General features: G+C 36.8%; 1 protein-coding gene across 2 annotated transcripts; it reads right to left on the reverse strand.

Annotated features, from left to right (window-relative positions):
* Positions 1–13,716: 13,716 nt before the first annotated feature.
* On the reverse strand, positions 13,717–16,896 carry SVR7 (pentatricopeptide (PPR) repeat-containing protein). 2 transcript variants are annotated; one of them, XM_010254453.3, is made up of 2 exons: positions 14,571–16,896; positions 13,717–13,936 (listed from the first exon to the last, which is right to left on the reverse strand). In XM_010254453.3, exon 1 carries the CDS (start codon positions 16,734–16,736, stop codon positions 14,589–14,591), a length of 2,148 nt encoding a protein of 715 aa, XP_010252755.1. In that variant the 5' UTR covers positions 16,737–16,896; the 3' UTR covers positions 13,717–13,936; positions 14,571–14,588. The 2 variants fall into 2 exon arrangements, with proteins under 2 accessions (XP_010252755.1, XP_010252754.1); XM_010254452.3 differs by having other exon boundaries at positions 14,552–16,896.
* Positions 16,897–17,830: the final 934 nt, after the last annotated feature.

Below are 17,830 nucleotides of genomic sequence, written 5' to 3' on the forward strand. Positions count from 1 at the left end.
AGAGCTACACGCCTACTAAGTGCATCAGCCACTTTATTTTGCTGTCCTATCTTATACACAATTTTATATGGGAACTTATCTAGGAAAGCAGACCATCTGGCATGTAAATCACTTCTTAATTGCTTTTGCCCACTAAGATATTTTAGGGCTTGATGGTCAGTATAGAGAACAAATTCTTTTGCAATTAAATAGTGTTCCCATGTTTTCAAGGCTCTAATCACAACATAAAACTCCTTGTCATAAGTAGACCACTTTCTCTTGGCTTCACATAATTTTTCACTAAAGAAAGCAATGGGTCTTTTCTCTTGGGACAATACAGCCCCTATGCCAACTCCACTGGCGTCACATTCAACTTCAAATAATTTATTGAAATCTGGTAAGGCAAGAACAGGAGCAGTACATAACTTTTCTTTTATGAGAGCAAAACTTTGCTCTTGTTCTTCTCCCCATTGAAATTTCCCCTTTTTCAAGCATTCAGTAATGGGAGCCATGATACTACTAAAATTCTTAATAAAACGCCTATAGAAGGTTGCCAACCCATGAAATCGCCTGACATTTGTGACAGTGGATGGGGTCGGCCACTCCCTAATGGCTTTCACCTTTTCCTCATCTACTTTCACACCCTCCTTGCTTATAATAAATCCCAGGAATAATAAATTATCATTCATAAAGATGCATTTCTTCAAATTAGCATATAATTTATTTTCCCTCAATGTTTTCAGGACCTCCCTAATATGTTCCACATGCTTAGTGATAGATTTGTTGTATATCAAAATATCATCAAAATAGACTACCACAAATTTACCAATGAAGGAGCGCAATACCTGGTTCATCAGCCTCATGAAAGTGCTGGGTGCGTTGGTTAGTCCAAAGGGCATGACCAACCACTCGAACAAGCCATCTCTAGTCTTAAAGGCTATCTTCCATTCATCTCCATGATGGATCCTGATTTGATGATATCCACTCTTGAGATCTATTTTTGAGAAAACTACAGCTCCGCTTAGTTGGTCCAGCATGTCGTCCAGCCTAGGAATGGGAAATTTGTACCCAATGGTGATCATGTTAATGGCCCTGCTGTCGACACACATTCTCCAACTACCATCCTTAGGTGTTAATAAGGCAGGTACTGCACAAGGACTCATGCTGATTTGAATGTGTCCCTTTTTCAATAATTTTTCTACCTTTTCTCGTAAAATTTCATTCTCCTTAGGACTCATCCTGTAATGTGGGAGGTTAGGTAGACTAGCACCTGGAACAAAATCAATATGGTGCTGTACATCCCTCATGGGAGAGAGTTCATTTGGTAAATCCTCTGGAACTACATTAAATTCATCCAGTAGTCCCTGTATTTTAGCTGGAATTGTATTTTCATCATTAACGTCTTCTCCTTTTACTACTAACAAGTGTATCTCATGAGTATCCTTACATTCTTTAACAAATTCAGCATGATGATGGGTGATGGTAAGGAAATTTTTCTCATGTGCCTTTGGAGTATTTGTAATACCTTTTTCTGCTATGGGTAACAAAGTATAACGTGTACCTTCTTTTTCAAGTTGGTAGGTATTCTTCCTACCCATGTGCCTTGCATCTGTATCAAATTGCCAAAGCCTCCCTAACAAAATGTGGCAAGCATCCATATCTACAATATCACAATATGCTTCATCATGGTACTTACCAATTGAAAAAGGTACCTTGCAGCGTTCTTCCACTCGTACGCCACCCCCTTCCTTGATCCACCCAATTGTGTATGGGTTGGGATGTTTTTTAGGAATCAGATGTAATTGTTGGATGACATCCCTGCAAATAATATTTTCCTGACTACCACTGTCAATAATTAAATTAAATAATTTTCCCTTGACAGTACATCTGGTACGAAATAATCTATGCCTTTGAGAAGTATCCTTATTTTTTTGAGACAACAATAATTTTCTTACCACACAAGTATACTCCTCATGTTCATATGGACCCTCTTCATCCTCCCCATCAGGTCCACAATATACTTCCTCCTCCCTTTCTACCATATTAACTGCCTTCCTCCTGGGACAGTCACTGGATCTATGTCTAACCTCATTACATTTAAAACATTTAATAGGAGCAGGCCTTGCATAAGGGTTACTGGGTTTAGGAGGGTTGGAAGGATTACCTCGAGTATGTCCTCCTGTAGTAGCCTTACCGGCGTTACTTGTACTTGCCGGGTGAGAAGGTTGAACTGCCGGAACTGATTTGTTCCTGTCGACAGTTGCCGGTCTGTTGTCGCTCCCGCTGTACCGGCGATAATTATCACTGCGTGCCTTGTCCTGGAACATTAATTCTGCTTTCAAGGCTAGGTTCCTTGCTTCCTGCACACTAAGAACCATCTGTACCCCAATTTTATCTCTGATAGACGGTCTTAAACCGCTTAGATAACGGGCTGCCTGCTGGTTATCACTTTCAGATAATTGATTTCTTTCAGCTAATCTCAAAAATTCAAATGTATATTCATTAACACTACGAGAACCCTGCGCACACCTCTAATAAGATTCAAACATATATTGTTCATAGTCAGGAGGTAAAAATCTACCTCTGATTAATTGTTTCATGCGCCTCTAGGTTCGAACAGGACCCCTCCTCTCATCCGGGTCTCTCTCATCCATTCCCACCAAACAGATGCGCCTCCCTTTAATCAGAAAGCTACTAATTTTACCCTTCGTTCCTCTGGTATTTCTATGTAATCAAAGAACCTATCAACTTCTGTGATCCAATCCAGAAGTCCCTCTATACCAAGATCTCCACTAAAAGTAGGAATATCTACCTTGAGTTTAAATTCATCATTATTTCTACGGGGGTTGAAATTACCTTGATTGTGCCAATTTCTACCGTTTCTGTCATTGCCGGGAAGAATTGGAGCACCACCAAATTCGAAATCATCATCACTGTCATCGTCAAGAACTAGACGTCGGGACGCAGTAGCGACGGGTGGTCTGTCGTGGTCGTCTCCTGCGATCTGTTGTGGATTGTCCCAGATTCGTGGGACAACCTCCCGTAACAAGGTTTGCAGTTGTTCAGTCACCTCTGCCAACTGTCATTCGATGTTACGTGTGGCTGTACGCTGCTCTTTGATTGCTCTCCAAACAGTTGGGAACCCCTGATCTCCGTCATGGGGTGGGTTGCGACTGCTACTGTCTGGGTTGGACATGACTGGGCGAATTCCCTACTCTGATACCACCTAACGCAACGTGGAAGCAATGAGAACCGGAACTGGCTATGCAAGCACCAGGCGTTCGCTAGCACCTAGCGAATAACACCGATTTCTCTAGGAGAGAGAAAAGGTGGCGAAAATAGGAAGAAGAGAACTTGAAGAAATTCTGAAAATCTGAAGTATGAATTAATGATTAACTTGGGAAAATAGTTGTATTTATAATACATTTGGAAATTGTAAAAGAACTAGGAAAGAACATGAATCTTGATCTTGATCTTGATCCTCTTGGGCTGTCTTGATAAGGTTGAACCCTCTTGGAATTCTTGGGCTTGATCTTCCACCGTCCGATCTCCCTGACTCTCCTTATGCATGAATCTGGGAGTCTTGGATTTCTTGATGCTTCTTGGAGTCTTTGTTGGATCTTGATTGGATTCTTGCTAATCTTGGAAGAGTCTTGATAATCTTGGATTCTTGATAAGTCTTGGAGTCTTGGATTAAGTCTTAATGGATCTTGAATTATCCTTTCTTGACTTATCTTGGACTCTTGACCTTATCCTAGGAGCTGCCGCCCCTAGGGGTGAGATGGACCTTGGGATGGGCCTCCATCATTTATAGATTATCTCTATATTCATTGTAAAATGTTTTGGTAAAATACTTTCAAATTATTTATTATCACTGTAAAGCAATTAATTAAAATATAGAAAAGGAATAGATAATTATTTTGAAAATACAATTATCGTAATTTGAGTAAACCATTCAGTTTTTTGTTAAAATTTATAGTAAAACATCACAAAATTTACTCTTAATTTGCAATAATTAGTAGTAAATTATCAAAAAATCGTTATTTATTAAAAATTAGAATTCAACATTAATTTAAATTATTTTTTTGGTAATCTTATTTTGCTATTTATAAAGTATTAACTTCAGTAATTTATTATATATTTATTTGCTGAAATTTCTTGATTTTAATCTATTTTATTTTAATTTAATTAATTTATTATATTTAAATTATTGATTTTCCATGATTTAATTGCTGTAGTTTTCATCAATTTTAGTTATTTGTTTTAATATTTTCAGTAATTAGTTATTAATATTATTTTGTACTTTAATATTTCTAAGTTTTAGTTACTAAAAAGTATGACTTTCATTAATTTTAATATTTTCAGTAGTTAATATTTTTTAATTATCTCATATTAAAATTTTTAATTGACATTTTCAGTGATCTTTTAGTTATTTGTTTTAATATGTTTTCAATAGTTAGTTATTAATATTTTTAATAATTAAAATTTTTATATTAAGATAAATAATAAAATTAACATAAATTTATCGAATGACACATAACCAAAAAATAGTTTGGGTTGGACTTGGTACCACTTGGCCCAATTGATTTAAGCCTTCCCTGTGTTTCGACGACCTCAGCAAAAAAAGAAAAATCCCTATATCTTTCAAATTATCAATTAATAAAATTAATCAACTTTCTGATTTTTGCATCATACAGGTCCTTACTAGTTCCAACATAAGTTGATACTACAACAATTAGGTTACATTTGGCATTCCTTATTTTAATAATTCATCTTCTTTTTTCTGTTAAAATTTCAATGTTTATAAAGATATTTTAATTATAAAAAGATGATAAATCTTTAAAATAAAAAATGCCAAATGCAGCGTTAGTATCAAGAAACGGCACCGTACCGGAACATGCAACCTCAAATTCTTTTTGTAGGGTCAGTTTGAAAACGATACAAATGCAAATATGTACGGTGCAAAACGTGTATATGTTGTATTTCCAGTGTGCATATTATTGAACCTTAGTTTGTAATATCAATTGTCATTGGTCATTTTGTGATGGTATGGTAGGACCGTAGGAGTTGTTTAGGACCGATAAACGTAGGGGCAAATTAGCAAAAGAATGTGTGTAGTGTGGGTCAGAGGTGGGCAATGGTGGTGACTAATTAATGGACTGTTTGGACGTAGACAGGAGCGGAGAGCCCACTCCGATTCACGGAAGGCGGTCACTAATATTGTCCCTGTCCAAACTCCAAAGTCCAAACCCAAACGGCCCCAAGTGTTGCAAAGCATTCCTCGTTCATCCACACCCTTCCGGCTTCTGTGTGTTGCGTTATAAGACAAAAAGACAGAACCAAACCCTCAACACAAAACAGCCCAATCTGCTTAAGCTGACATTGACATTTTTGATTGGTATGGATTGGACATGACATGACACCGCATTTCTTTGCTTGCTTAACTAAATTGGAGATCCACCACCTTTGAGTTGGGATCTCCACCCAACAAAAAACACTTTGTTCGTTCAACTCCCTATCAACTTCATCAGAGTGTTGGAACGTATTTTGAATTTTTTTCTGTTAAGAAAAACGGAAAAGTACGGACAGTCCCATTATAGAATTCTGATTTTCACTGTAGATCTACAATATTTCAAAAGATCAATTATCCCCACCTTATGCATCAATGCCCACCCGTGAATTGGGATCAATTCTAAGCTGGCACCTATCCCAATTGTACTTTGTGCCTATGAATTCTGACCCTGGGCTGAATTGTCATTCACCCAAAGAAAAATAAAGATTTGATATATTACACATCCTACCTGAGCCCCCCTTAATGAAAAAAATCGGCATTTTGCAACGTATCAATCGATATATCTCATATCAGTGATCTTATAGGTAAACGGACCTTAGGCTGTTTGGTTTAAAGGAAAAAGTAGGGAAAGGAAGGGAAATGTAGATAAACCTTTACAAACCTTGTATAGATTTCCCTACGTTTCCCTTCCTTTCCCTACCTTTTCCTTCAAACCAAACATAACATAAAGGGTCTCCTAAACTAGTTTGAAAAAAAAAAGAAAGAAAAAAAAAATGAAAGACTGGCCAAAGATTCAAGCTTCATGTATCAATATGAAGGCAATGGTTGTGTATTGTAGCAGTGTGTAGAGCTAGTTGTGGAAACAATTACAATGCTCCACACCAATCATTAAATGCATCTGACCCACAACCATTCATTCACAAAGTGTTCTTTACACCAACCTCACGTAACATTACAGCCATGCATTAGGAATATTTCCCCATGAATGACAACATCCAAGTACAGATAGGGGTTTCAATTGGATTGAATTTGGTTCAATCAAATCCAATCCAATGTGAGTCCATTATAAATGGATCAGGTCTAGTCCAATCTAATGAATATTATGGACCAGTCCAATTTAATGTCTGGACCGTCCAATTTGTTCAAATTTGTTTTAATTTAGATTAATTCTAACCCAAATCCGGTCCATTGACACTTATATATATATATATATATATATTTTCTATCAATGAACCAAATATTGGCTCAATCCTACCCAATCTAATATAAATTCATTATGAATGGACCAGGTCCAATCCAATCCAATAAATACTTTAGACTATTCAGTCTGGACTGGTCCAATTCAATGTCTTGTTAGTCTGTTTAATCCGTTCGAACTGATTTTGGTTTGGACGGGGTCCAATCCAAAACCGGTCCATTAACACCCCTAAGTATATGAGCTATTCGCAGTGGTATGGTTTAAAGAGTGCTTTGTTAGGGACACCCGGATTCCATGTTCAGTTAATCAGAATTACCAACGAATAGGCTCTACATTGCATATATATGGGCCCGCTTATGCCAAAATAATGAGACGAGATTTGGTAAGAGCACCTTGTGAGCACATTCTCTTCATGCGGCACAAACCGGTTGTTCTTTTATTTCCTCTACTTAAAACCCTAAGGCCCAGTTTAAAAGAATACAAATAATATATATACTAAACAAAATACAAGGTTTTACAACTACATATTTGTATTTGTATTTATACTCCTTCCAAAAAAGTTGTGTTATCGGTATCACCAATGCGACAGATGCCATAGCGCTGCATTACATTAAAACAATTAAATCAAAGCCTATGCCAAGTGGCGTCTTGGCAGGCCATAATACATTATGGGCTATATGTATTGATGTGGACAAACACAAAATTCTAGGGTGAATTCCCATTTTAAAATAGCTCTCTAAATTGTGAAGCTAAAGCAACTAGGTGATGGCCTACAAGGTAAGTTGGTGCTTATGCCATAAAAAATTAACAAATGTAAAAACACACATGTTTCACAAGTTGTGTATATAGCAATACACAAACCTTATTCATTGCATCTTCATTACAAATTATTAAACCATAAATTAAATTAGTTACAAAGTTACAAGTTCTGGTTTTTCAAGTTTGACGCAAGGAACAACAGGAGTTGCTGAAAGTTTTAAGTGATCGAGCAAGAAATGTGACAAATGAAGAGGGATCAATAGAGAAGGAGATTATAGAAGAGGCAACCAACGATGCCGAAGGATTCGTTTGGAGAAAAGTGAAGTTCTTCCCTAAAAATAAGACTTTTTCGCTTTCAGAGAAGTTCAACAAGGAAGAAAAGAGATGTGAGGAAGAGAAGGAAGAAGTCCAAGAGTGTTCTGAAGGCAAATCTCATCATCAAAAAAAAGGAGAGAAAGATGAAGTGTTACAAGAAGGTTCTGATGGTAAGGAAGATGTTACGGAAGATCTGAAAAGTAGAGATATGAAAGAGCAAAGAGAGATAACGGAAGAGGGGGAGAGTAGTCAAGGAGCTGTGATGTTTGGGGTCGTAGGGGCAGAGGAAATAGGAGAAGAGGAAGAGGTGAGAAGGGACAGAGGGAAGGGGATAATGATTTAGAGGAAGGGGAGAGAGAAGCAGGGAATGAGGGAAGGGGAAGCGAGGAGGGAGGAAACAAGAATGGGGGTGGAATAAGAATGTATAAAAGGAAAAAATACAGAACTTTTCCTTTATAAGAAAGAAAATGGAGAAAGGGGACAGAGTATGGACACAAGGGAGGACTCGGGGGAGGAAAGTGAGGATGATCCGTTGATAGATGAGACGCATCAGGTGGAGGTTACGTGTGACATTGAAAAAGTTCTAAATAAGGAAGTGGAAGTTAGCAAAATTCTAGGTTTATTTTTCCTAGGAGGGGAGGAGTTTGCAAAGGAAGCCTTCAAGTCTGTGGAGGAAAAGAATGGGGAGTACGAATTTAAAAATGATACGGTGGTGGTTGGAAAATCAATTAACTTAACAAACCAAGGATTGGAAAAGTTTGATGGAGGCGGTGAGAATTCCATCAAGGAAAAGGAAGAAGTTTTGGAGGGGGAGATTGGTCCAGATAGGGGTAAGAGTTCTGAGGGGAAGTTGGAAGCAGAAAGTGGAGGATTAAATACAGTAAGAAGATTCAAAACTCAGAAGATTATGAGAAGTCAACAACAGATACCAGTTTCAAAGGTTTTCGCAAGAATAAAAGGAGGTTTGTTTGGCCTTGGACCTAACAAGAAAGTAAGGAAAAACAAAAGCGCAGCCAGATGAAACCGGGAAGATTGTAATAGAAAAAAAAAAAAAAAAAAAAAAAACTAACAAGTAGTTTGGAATCCACTGTGGATCTGGTTTGTAGCTATGGGTCTCAGGTGGGAGTTCTGTTTTGTTTTGGGTGCTGTATGGTTTTTTTTGTTTTGGATTTCTTTTGCTGCTTCATGTTGGTGCTTTTTGCTTGTTTTGGGGCTTGGTTGTCGAGGTTATTGGATTTTGGGGGGTTTAGCATACAAAGGTGTTAAGCTTTAGTAGGTTGTCCTTTGGGTGTTTTCATTTCATTGGGGTGATTGCTTATCACCTTTCGTTGTATCCTGTTTTTTCCTGTTTTAATACATTTTTTATTTATCTTCCAAAAAAACCATAAATTAAATCGGTAAAAGGATGAGTTACACCTGACTGGTTCAAAGGAAAAGTTGCATACATATAGGAACCAAGAGCCCTACTTTTTAAATCAACAAATATTCCTATCAACCAACACAACTGTCTATGCAAACTAATTTGATAAGAAAAATAGCTTATACCAAATAAATGGCAATAAATCAAGCAACAATAGGAGCATTAGGAAAACAAAGTGTGCACCATGCTCATCTAACAGTGTTCTGTTACGTCAAGTTTCAGGCGGATAGAGATGGCAGTATTGGTGAAGATAAGGTGTCTGAGAAAACAAAACACCTAATCCATCAAGCCATATGTTAACCAAAATAAATCAGAATCCTAGAAAGTAGAAACATATAGTGAAAATAATTAAAGCAGAACTACCAATCCGTCTGCAGAACTACCTTCTACAGAACTACTATCAATCCATATGCCCCAAAGGGCTCTTGATTCTTCCAAATATCATTCTTACATTCCAAGAGAGAAAACTAAAATTAGTAAGCCAATTTTAGACTGCCACAAAACTCAGATTTTACATAGAATTATTGGACTTTAGTTATCATTTGAATTCACAGTGCATTTATACTCAGCAATCCAAGGTATTGAAAATACAAAAAAAAATAAAAATAAATAAATAAATAGAAAGAATAGATCATATGATTTTCAAATTTTCAGAACTCCAGGACCCCTCATCTTTTAGTCATCTAGCATCTTTTGTTCATGTAGATTAGGATTCTCCCTTATTAAAACAAATTAAATCCTTTTCAATGACTCATGAAGCTTTTAGGACAGAAGCCTCACCACTTAATTTTTTTTTTAATGAAACCAAAAAGTGCATTTAATAAAGCCTTATCTAATGAGAAACTCAAATTTAATGACTAGTTGGTTCTCATTCCAAAGCTAGAAACCTAAAAAATGAACAAAATATGTGTATTTCACAAAGCAACCTCATATAATAATTTAAATAATATAAATTTAGATTATGAGGAGAATGAGAGGTAAAACCATAGTTTCATGTGATCCATTTGATCATGCATACAGCTAAATAGATGATGGGCAAAAGACAGTAGAGAGGAGAGAAATTGACTGAAAACAACGGAACTCTTAATTTCTCTTCATCCACTCTGCATAATGATAAAGCTAAAAGCATCTGCACTTCCAATTTTACAAATCTTTAGCAGCCTAAAAACACAGGCTTTCTTAACTTTTCTCAGTTAACTCTTAATAAAATCTGTTAACCTTTCTCCAAAAAGGCAGCCTAAAAAATAAAAAATCTAAAAAATAAACAAATAAAACAGGCCGGAAAGTTCCTGTAACTTGTAACTAAAATCTAATAGAAAAGCAAAAGGAAAATTCATAAAATTAACGAAGCACTGTTAGACTTGTGAAAACAGACAAAAAAACATACAGTAAAAGAAAAGCATCTCACAAAGAAAAAAAAAAAGAGGAAAAAAGTTAGTGTGGAGAAAAAAGAAGAAAAAAATCAAGTAGAAATTATTTTCCTTTCTCTTTTTTCTTGGGGAGAGGGTTTGTCAAAACATAAAACCAGATTTAGCCAGATATCTAGGATAGCCTAGCTCCAATGCTAACACTGAACATGGGCAATGAAGCCTAAAATGAAACATCGAATAAATAATGTTACTTCTAATACAAAAATATTAACAATTAAAAAATTAAATCCAAATGATAATTTATCTTCTCTTATAAACAAATTAAAAAACAAAAAACTAAATATCCTAACATGTATTTCCAAAATTTTATTTATGCTTTGTAAATAGAAGCAAAATTATATAGAACAATATCTTTCCAAACTTTTCTAAAAAGAAAATAAATTTTGTTTTTTCCAAGTAAAATGAAATATAAATGCAAAGAACAGAAAGATGTCTTGGATAGAAAACTATGTTTCAAAAATTTTGTGGTCATTTATGAATATAAAAAGGGAAAATCTATGCTGTCAGAAAAACATATTCATCAGAGTTTTTGAACATGACCCAACAGCAAGATAAACCCATCTCTAGTGTATGCCTCATCCATGGGCCCAAATCATTGTGCCCCCAACTAATACACTTAAAATAAACGTGGATGCAATTTGTATAATAAAAATAAAATATTCTTTGCTAACTAAATTACAAGTTTGGGCTGGTTTCTGCTGCAATTTGTATAACAAAAATAGGTCTACAATATTCTTTTTTTTTTCATCTACTTCAGTACAGGAGCTACACAAGAAGAGGAGAATGTAAAATATACCTTCACAGCAACCAGAAATGCAAAATAAAACCCAAAACCAAACTGACCAATCAAGCCAATGCCTGCCCCAACATCTTTGTTCTCTTATACATACAAAAAAATGACAGGAAGCTAAAAAACAGACTTGAAGTAAAAAGACATATAAACAAAAATAATGGAGAATGAACTATAGCTTTTTAATTCTCTTTCCTAATCCAAAAATATTAAGAAATTAAAAAAGTGAAAGCAAAATTTAAGCTTTGCAATGATAAGAACAATTAATGGGGCCCAACCTGGTGAGTTGTGTTTGTCCACTGATTTTAATTTTATTAGATTTTTAACATTCTATCTTTTGGGGATTTACTTTAGAGAACAACCCTTTCCATCTCAGAATATGGAATTTGCTTTTTCTAGATGTTGGATTTTTTTTACATTGCATCGCATACTCCAGAAGGAGTCTCAATTGGTATGCATTTTTCTGTTTCCATTCCCTTTACAATTATGATGGTTGTCATGTGCCCCCTTCCCACTCTTGTCTTGCAAAAACATCAGCCAGACAGTTGTAAAGACTTTAAAGAAATCCAACAAAATAAACGCTTGAGAAACCTAAGAAATTCAGAGAAGGTGGTTAACAACATACACTAAGAAACAGTTATTTCTTAAGAACATACAGGTAAGAAAAGCATTCCCTTTTCTTAAGGCAAACTCAAACTCATTCTTTCAGTTAAAAACACCAACTTGCAACAAAAATATTGCCAATAAATTAACCAAAAAATAAGAGAGAATGGCTCACCAATATAAACTCAAACAGAAATACAGAATTTAAGCCCAAAAAAACAAATAATCAGCAATATGAATAGGAGGTCAAGTAAATGGAGTTCAATCATCATCAAGAGGCCAACTGTCATTATACTTTGATAGCTACTAATAATCACAAATTCACTTAGTTTACTTTGAAAGTCTAAACCATGAAGGCAAGAGAAAAAAATGCATAGGCCATGGCTCCACTTCACCTACCATGTGAAAACTATCCGAGAAGCAAAAACCCTTAACCTAGAATTCTAGCAAAACAAAGGAAGTGAAAGCAGAGAAAAAGCGTAACTCAGTCTGCTGCTGAGGGATGAGGCACCAATGTAGCTAGCTACCCATTGTTTCTAGGCTTTTGAAACTATGAGCTTCAATCTATTACTTTGGTTCTATTGCTAAACAAACAAATTATGAGATTAGTAACCCGTGAGATCATGGGGATGAATAGGAAGAATTAAAATGAAATTTTAATAAAATTACAAATACAAAACGATGAGATAAAAAAAACAAAACAAACTTGTCCATAGATTTTAATACAAAACTATGAGATAAAGAAACAAACTTGTCCATAAATCCAAGAAACACACTCAATTAAAGGATGCATACTCAAAGATAAGGTCCAAGTAATTCTCTTCTTGCAGGACCTCAAAGAAACTTCTTCCCTGTTTCACATCCAAAATGCTCGAGTCTCTGAATGGAACGTTACCTAAAAACTAGAACTTGGACGAACCCTGCAAGATGCTACCACAAAATGATAACAAAACTCAATAAACAGAAAACTAAAAACCAAGAGGGCAACGAATAAATGGAACATTATCTAAAATCCAAAGCCTTCTGCTGCAACTCATGCTCCAAGTCATTTTCAAAGGCTGAAGGCCAAATCCTCTATCTATCTCTACTCCCTCACTGAAATTTGAGGAATAAACGCAGGGAATGAGAGAAAATACAAGGGGTCTGGCCCTTTTATCTAGTCCAAGAGATTCCAGGACTCTAGTTGCCTTTATTTTTTTAATCTCTAATGAAAATGATAAATAAACCCTGACATTAACGACACTGATGAAAACTTCAGCACATCAAATGAAAAATAACAAGAAGATAAAAGGGAAAAAGAAGCCAAGAGGTGCCTCACCTGCATGGAGATATCCATCGCCAGCGACTGCTGAAATTGAAACTCAACACCACCATCAGAGAGTACCCAGGAAGCAGGGGAGAAGCTAAAAACCCTCTAGGGAGGGGAGAAGAGAAAGAGATTGTGAGTGGTGTGCACAGCAAGTTTGTCTTCAGGACAAGAGCCGATTGAAGAGGAAACATGTCAAAAAGTATGACACATGTGCCAAATCCATAGAGCACCACGTGTTGGACTCTCAAATAGTGACCGTACACACCCCAGCCACTTTAAGTATATAGCTGTAGATGTTAGGGATGAGCACATGGCTCAGTTCTACCAGGAAGCAGGAACTACCCAAATCGACCCATGCTCATTCCTTGTATATGCCCATGTAAGTTCTATGAAGCATCATTTTGAGGCATTTCATGGACTTTATATTTTTTATCTGCCCAACTTTTGGAGTTTCTTAGGAATTGTCCTTTTGCCAAGTTGACAACAAGGCTATGGTTCTGATGCTTACTGTAAAAGAAAAACGTATAATAATTTATCAGAAAAAAAAAAGAAAAACGTATAATACAATCAACACTGAGAGCCCCTTCAGCCACAAACCAGATCTTTACCATGGGAGCCAATTAGAAAATTGTTACTTGTATTATTAATAGACACGATTACAATTAATAATTCATAGAATATCGTGGCCACAATATAAATAAAGTTGCCCAAGATGCAGCATGAAAAGTTTACAAATTATTTTCCCCTTGCAAGAAATGTTGTTCGGGGGCCAGAGGTCGAGGGAGGGTGGTGGGGGATGGAATTTGGCCCCTAGCCGCTCCGTGGCTGGTGGCTCTTCCCCTGCTCATCAATAATAAAAGAACACATCAGATGTCGAGAGACAACATCAAGAACTTTATCTGCAACTGTCATATCCATCCACTCTGCAAACTAGACCAGTCAATTCTTAAAAGAGCAATGTTGCCAAGAGCACTAAAACAAGAACTCTCAGACTGATTTGCTTAAGATTGGAGCTTGACATTAGGTGGGTTCTGATGCCAACACTTGGGGGCAGACTGAGTTCATACTTTTTTAGAGAATTGAAAATGAAGGAATGTTCTAGGGTCAATCATGGCTTTCATATGGTTCAATGCTGATTAAAATTAAACTGCATGATTGTCTCCATTGAGATGTCTCATTTCCATGTGTCATCCATGGTAATGAGCTATTGCACAAATGAATATTTGTGCAAGTACTCGTTGCAACAAAACTCTTCTCAGAACTACTTTAATTACTATGGATTACGTCATTATAAGAATAGATGTATGTATGGATAGTCAAGCAGAGGATGGCCTAGATAATTTTAGTGGATAACTTAGCTATAATTGTTGAATAACACAGAAATTTGCGCTCTGTGAGGCAAATTACAACAATAAGGAAACAAGAAATAAGAAATTTAAGAGACAGACCATGTACCATGTGAATGAATACCCACTCTTTATAGATAGCTCCACTAAGCAGCAACTATATCAGGAGAACTCCTTGACTCCAACCATGACTTTGCTGCAACCTTGGTGGTTAAAAACCAGCCAGCCTTATCTGGGGCCTCATGGAATGGGGCATTCAATTCCTTTAAATGTGAAGCAAAAACACCTGCCAGACCTTTGTCAGAGTACTTGTGCTTTCCATGGCCTGTGTTAATTCCAAGCAAGGGCGGAAGCTCCTCCCCATTTTCTTGTGCTTTGCGCAAGTCACTCATCCAAACATGTAATGCAGTCAGAGCTGCCCCAAGTGAGAGACTCTTCAAATGCAAGGACCACTGTGTTGGGGATTTTGACTGAATATCTGTGTATATCTCAAGACTCATTCCCAGATCCAATAGCACGCATGCTCTTTCTAATAGATTGAGGTTGACACAGATATCAATCAAGCAATTGCAGTAGGCCTTTCTGACATCCATGCTAATGTTACTGAAAAGCTCAGTAGCATCCTTTCTTAAGACTTCACCATTTTCCTCCCCCAGCATCTGCTTCACCACAAAACCAAGCTTAGAATTAGCCCTCTCAATGCACCCAATTAGTTTCCCAAGTTCTTCTTTAGGTGTTTGGGTCATAACGTTTAGAAGGCAACCACAGAACCTATCATCTGGGGTTATACCCATTTCTAGAAGACGATCAAATGTCCTAACAACGTCATCTGTCCGATTGGCTTTCCCATAGCACTGAATAAGGGAAGTTAAGACATAAATGTTAGGTTCAAAACCTGCTTCTAACATCTTATTTAACATCCCCTCTGCCTCTGAAACTTTTCCGCAACAAGAATATATGGTGATCAATGAAGAAAATGTCCAACTGTCAGGTTCACAAGTTTGAGACCTCTTCAAATCCTCAAAGATCTGAACTGCTTCATCTGTGTAACCTAAGTCAGCACACATAGCCAAGAGAGTGTTGTAGAGAACCACATTCAATTCTAACCCCTTCTCCTTCATCTCTCTGTACACATTGAGTGCATCTTCAGCATAGCGGGCTCTGCCGTAGGCCCGCAATAGAGCAGCATAGGTTGTCCAATTTGGTGAATATCCTTTGGTTGTCATCTCTTTATACAGTGATTTAGCCTGCCATGGCCTCTTCGCTCTCCCCATAGCATCCAACAATGTGTTATATATAACCAAGTTAGGCTTCACCCCGAGAGCCTTCATTTCTTCATACACATTCAAGGCCCCATCAAAGTTACCCGACATCCCATAAATCCTAATCAAAGTTGAGAACGTGACCAAATCGATGCGCCATTTCTCAGTCCTTGCTCGGTCATATAAGCTCAAAGCCATGTCTATATTACCAGCTCGGCCATAGGCGTCGATCATGGCAGCATAAGTGACATCATCAGGATTACAACCGAACTGTGGCATCTTCTCAAACCACTCCACAGCTTTATTAGGTAAAGAACAAATTCTAGCACAACTAATTATGGTAGAAAACGTCACGTTATCAGGTTTAATTCCCTTCTTGAGCATTTCTTCCAACAATACCTCTGCTCTATTAAAATTCCTAGACTTTCTAAACACCTTAAGAGTCACATTATAAAGAATTACCTCTCTCTTAGGCTTCAATTTCAGCTGAAAATACTTGAGAGCAAGTAGCGCGTTATCTGGGTTCTCCATGTTATTAAGAACAATCACAGCATCTTGCTCTAATGGGTTCTCACCAAGACCACTTAAAACTTGAAAGACATCTTCTTCAGTTGGATTGCATAAATCGAGAGACTGGGAAACTTTTGTAAGATATTTGTACCTGGCATCGTAGGATTTCTGCCGAAGTTGTGAAGCTCTGGGACTTGTGGGGTTTACCCAGATGTAGCTTTTGGACGAAGAATTGGTTTTTCCGTCCGAGGCGGGAGATTCTTGCATCGTGGAAGGATTGGCTTGAGATTCTTGAGCAACTGAGTCATGCAGAGAAACTTGTAGGGGTCTGATATGGGAGGAGAGAGAATTTCTTGTTTGAGATGGTGATAGAAAGGTGAGATTGAGAGAGTGGCAGAAGTTTCTAGCTCTCCATGAAAATAGAGATGGAGTGAGTTGAAGAATATGCGAGGGAGAAATAGAGTTACAGAGAGGTTGGCAATCATGGCAGAGATTAGAAGGTGAAGAGAGATGGAAAGCCATTTCTCTCCTATCCTGCGACTGCAACTGCGAGGCCGTTAGTTTTTAGTCCTCACTCCTAAGAGGGAATCGCCTTATCGAATGATCCGACACATACCGAGAGGATGCTGATAAAGAGGAGAATGGGAACGAAGTAATTGACAAGAGTGCCCATTCATTACTTACAGTTTTTTCGAAGATTGATAAACAAGTTTATGCTACTCCAGGATTTCTCCGCACTACAGACAAGCGGCACCGAGGAATAAAATGTCCGATTTTCAAGAGTTCCATTACCATTAGCATACTAAAATGTATTTCTTTAGACTAATTCCATTTCTCCAAGGCTTCTAAAAAAATTCCATTTCTCCAAAATGCAATTACAGGTACATTTCATTCTGGAATGAAATGGTTAAATTAGGAGTTTTGGATGTTCCTATTGATTTTACATATGAAAAATGCCAAGAATGTGTACAAGAAAAAATCACTAAGAAACCTTATAATAGTGTACAAAGAGAAACCAAATTATTGCAACTTATACATAGTGATTTAGGAGATCTTAGGTATCATGAAGCTAGAGAAAGAAAAAGATATTATATAACTTTCATAGATGACTTTTCTATATATGCAAATGTAGTCTTACTTAGATCAAAAGATAATGTTGAACAAGCTTTTATAACTTACAAGACTAAAGTAGAAAATCAGATAGGAAAGAAAATAAAAAGACTTAGTATAGATAGAGGGACTGAATATGATGGAAAAACCATCGAGAAATTCTTTGAAGAAAACGAAATCATACAACAACCCCTTATCAACTTGAATGTAATAGAGTTGCAGAAAGACTTAACATAACATTAAAGGAAATGAAGAATGTTATGCTTATTAATTCAGGTGCACCTCTAAACTTGTGGGGGAAAACAATCCTAACGACTTGTCACTTATATAATAGAATACCACCTAAGAAGAAATGACAAATACCTTTTGAACTGTGGCATAACAGGAAGCCTAGTTTAAACTACCTAAAAGTTTGGGGTTGCTTAGCAAAAGTTGGAATACCTAAACCTAAAAGAAAGAAATTGGGACCGAAAACTTGTGACCATGTGTTCATTGGATATGCACAA

Source organism: Nelumbo nucifera, chromosome 1 (assembly GCF_055504915.1).
Source record: "Nelumbo nucifera cultivar China Antique chromosome 1, China Antique-T2T, whole genome shotgun sequence".
Classification (NCBI taxonomy): Eukaryota; Viridiplantae; Streptophyta; class Magnoliopsida; order Proteales; family Nelumbonaceae; genus Nelumbo; species Nelumbo nucifera.

Excerpts from the sequence above, each read along its gene's own strand:
- SVR7 (XM_010254453.3), bottom strand. The coding sequence starts at position 16,736 with ATGGCTTTCCATCTCTCTTCACCTTCTAATCTCTGCCATGATTGCCAA.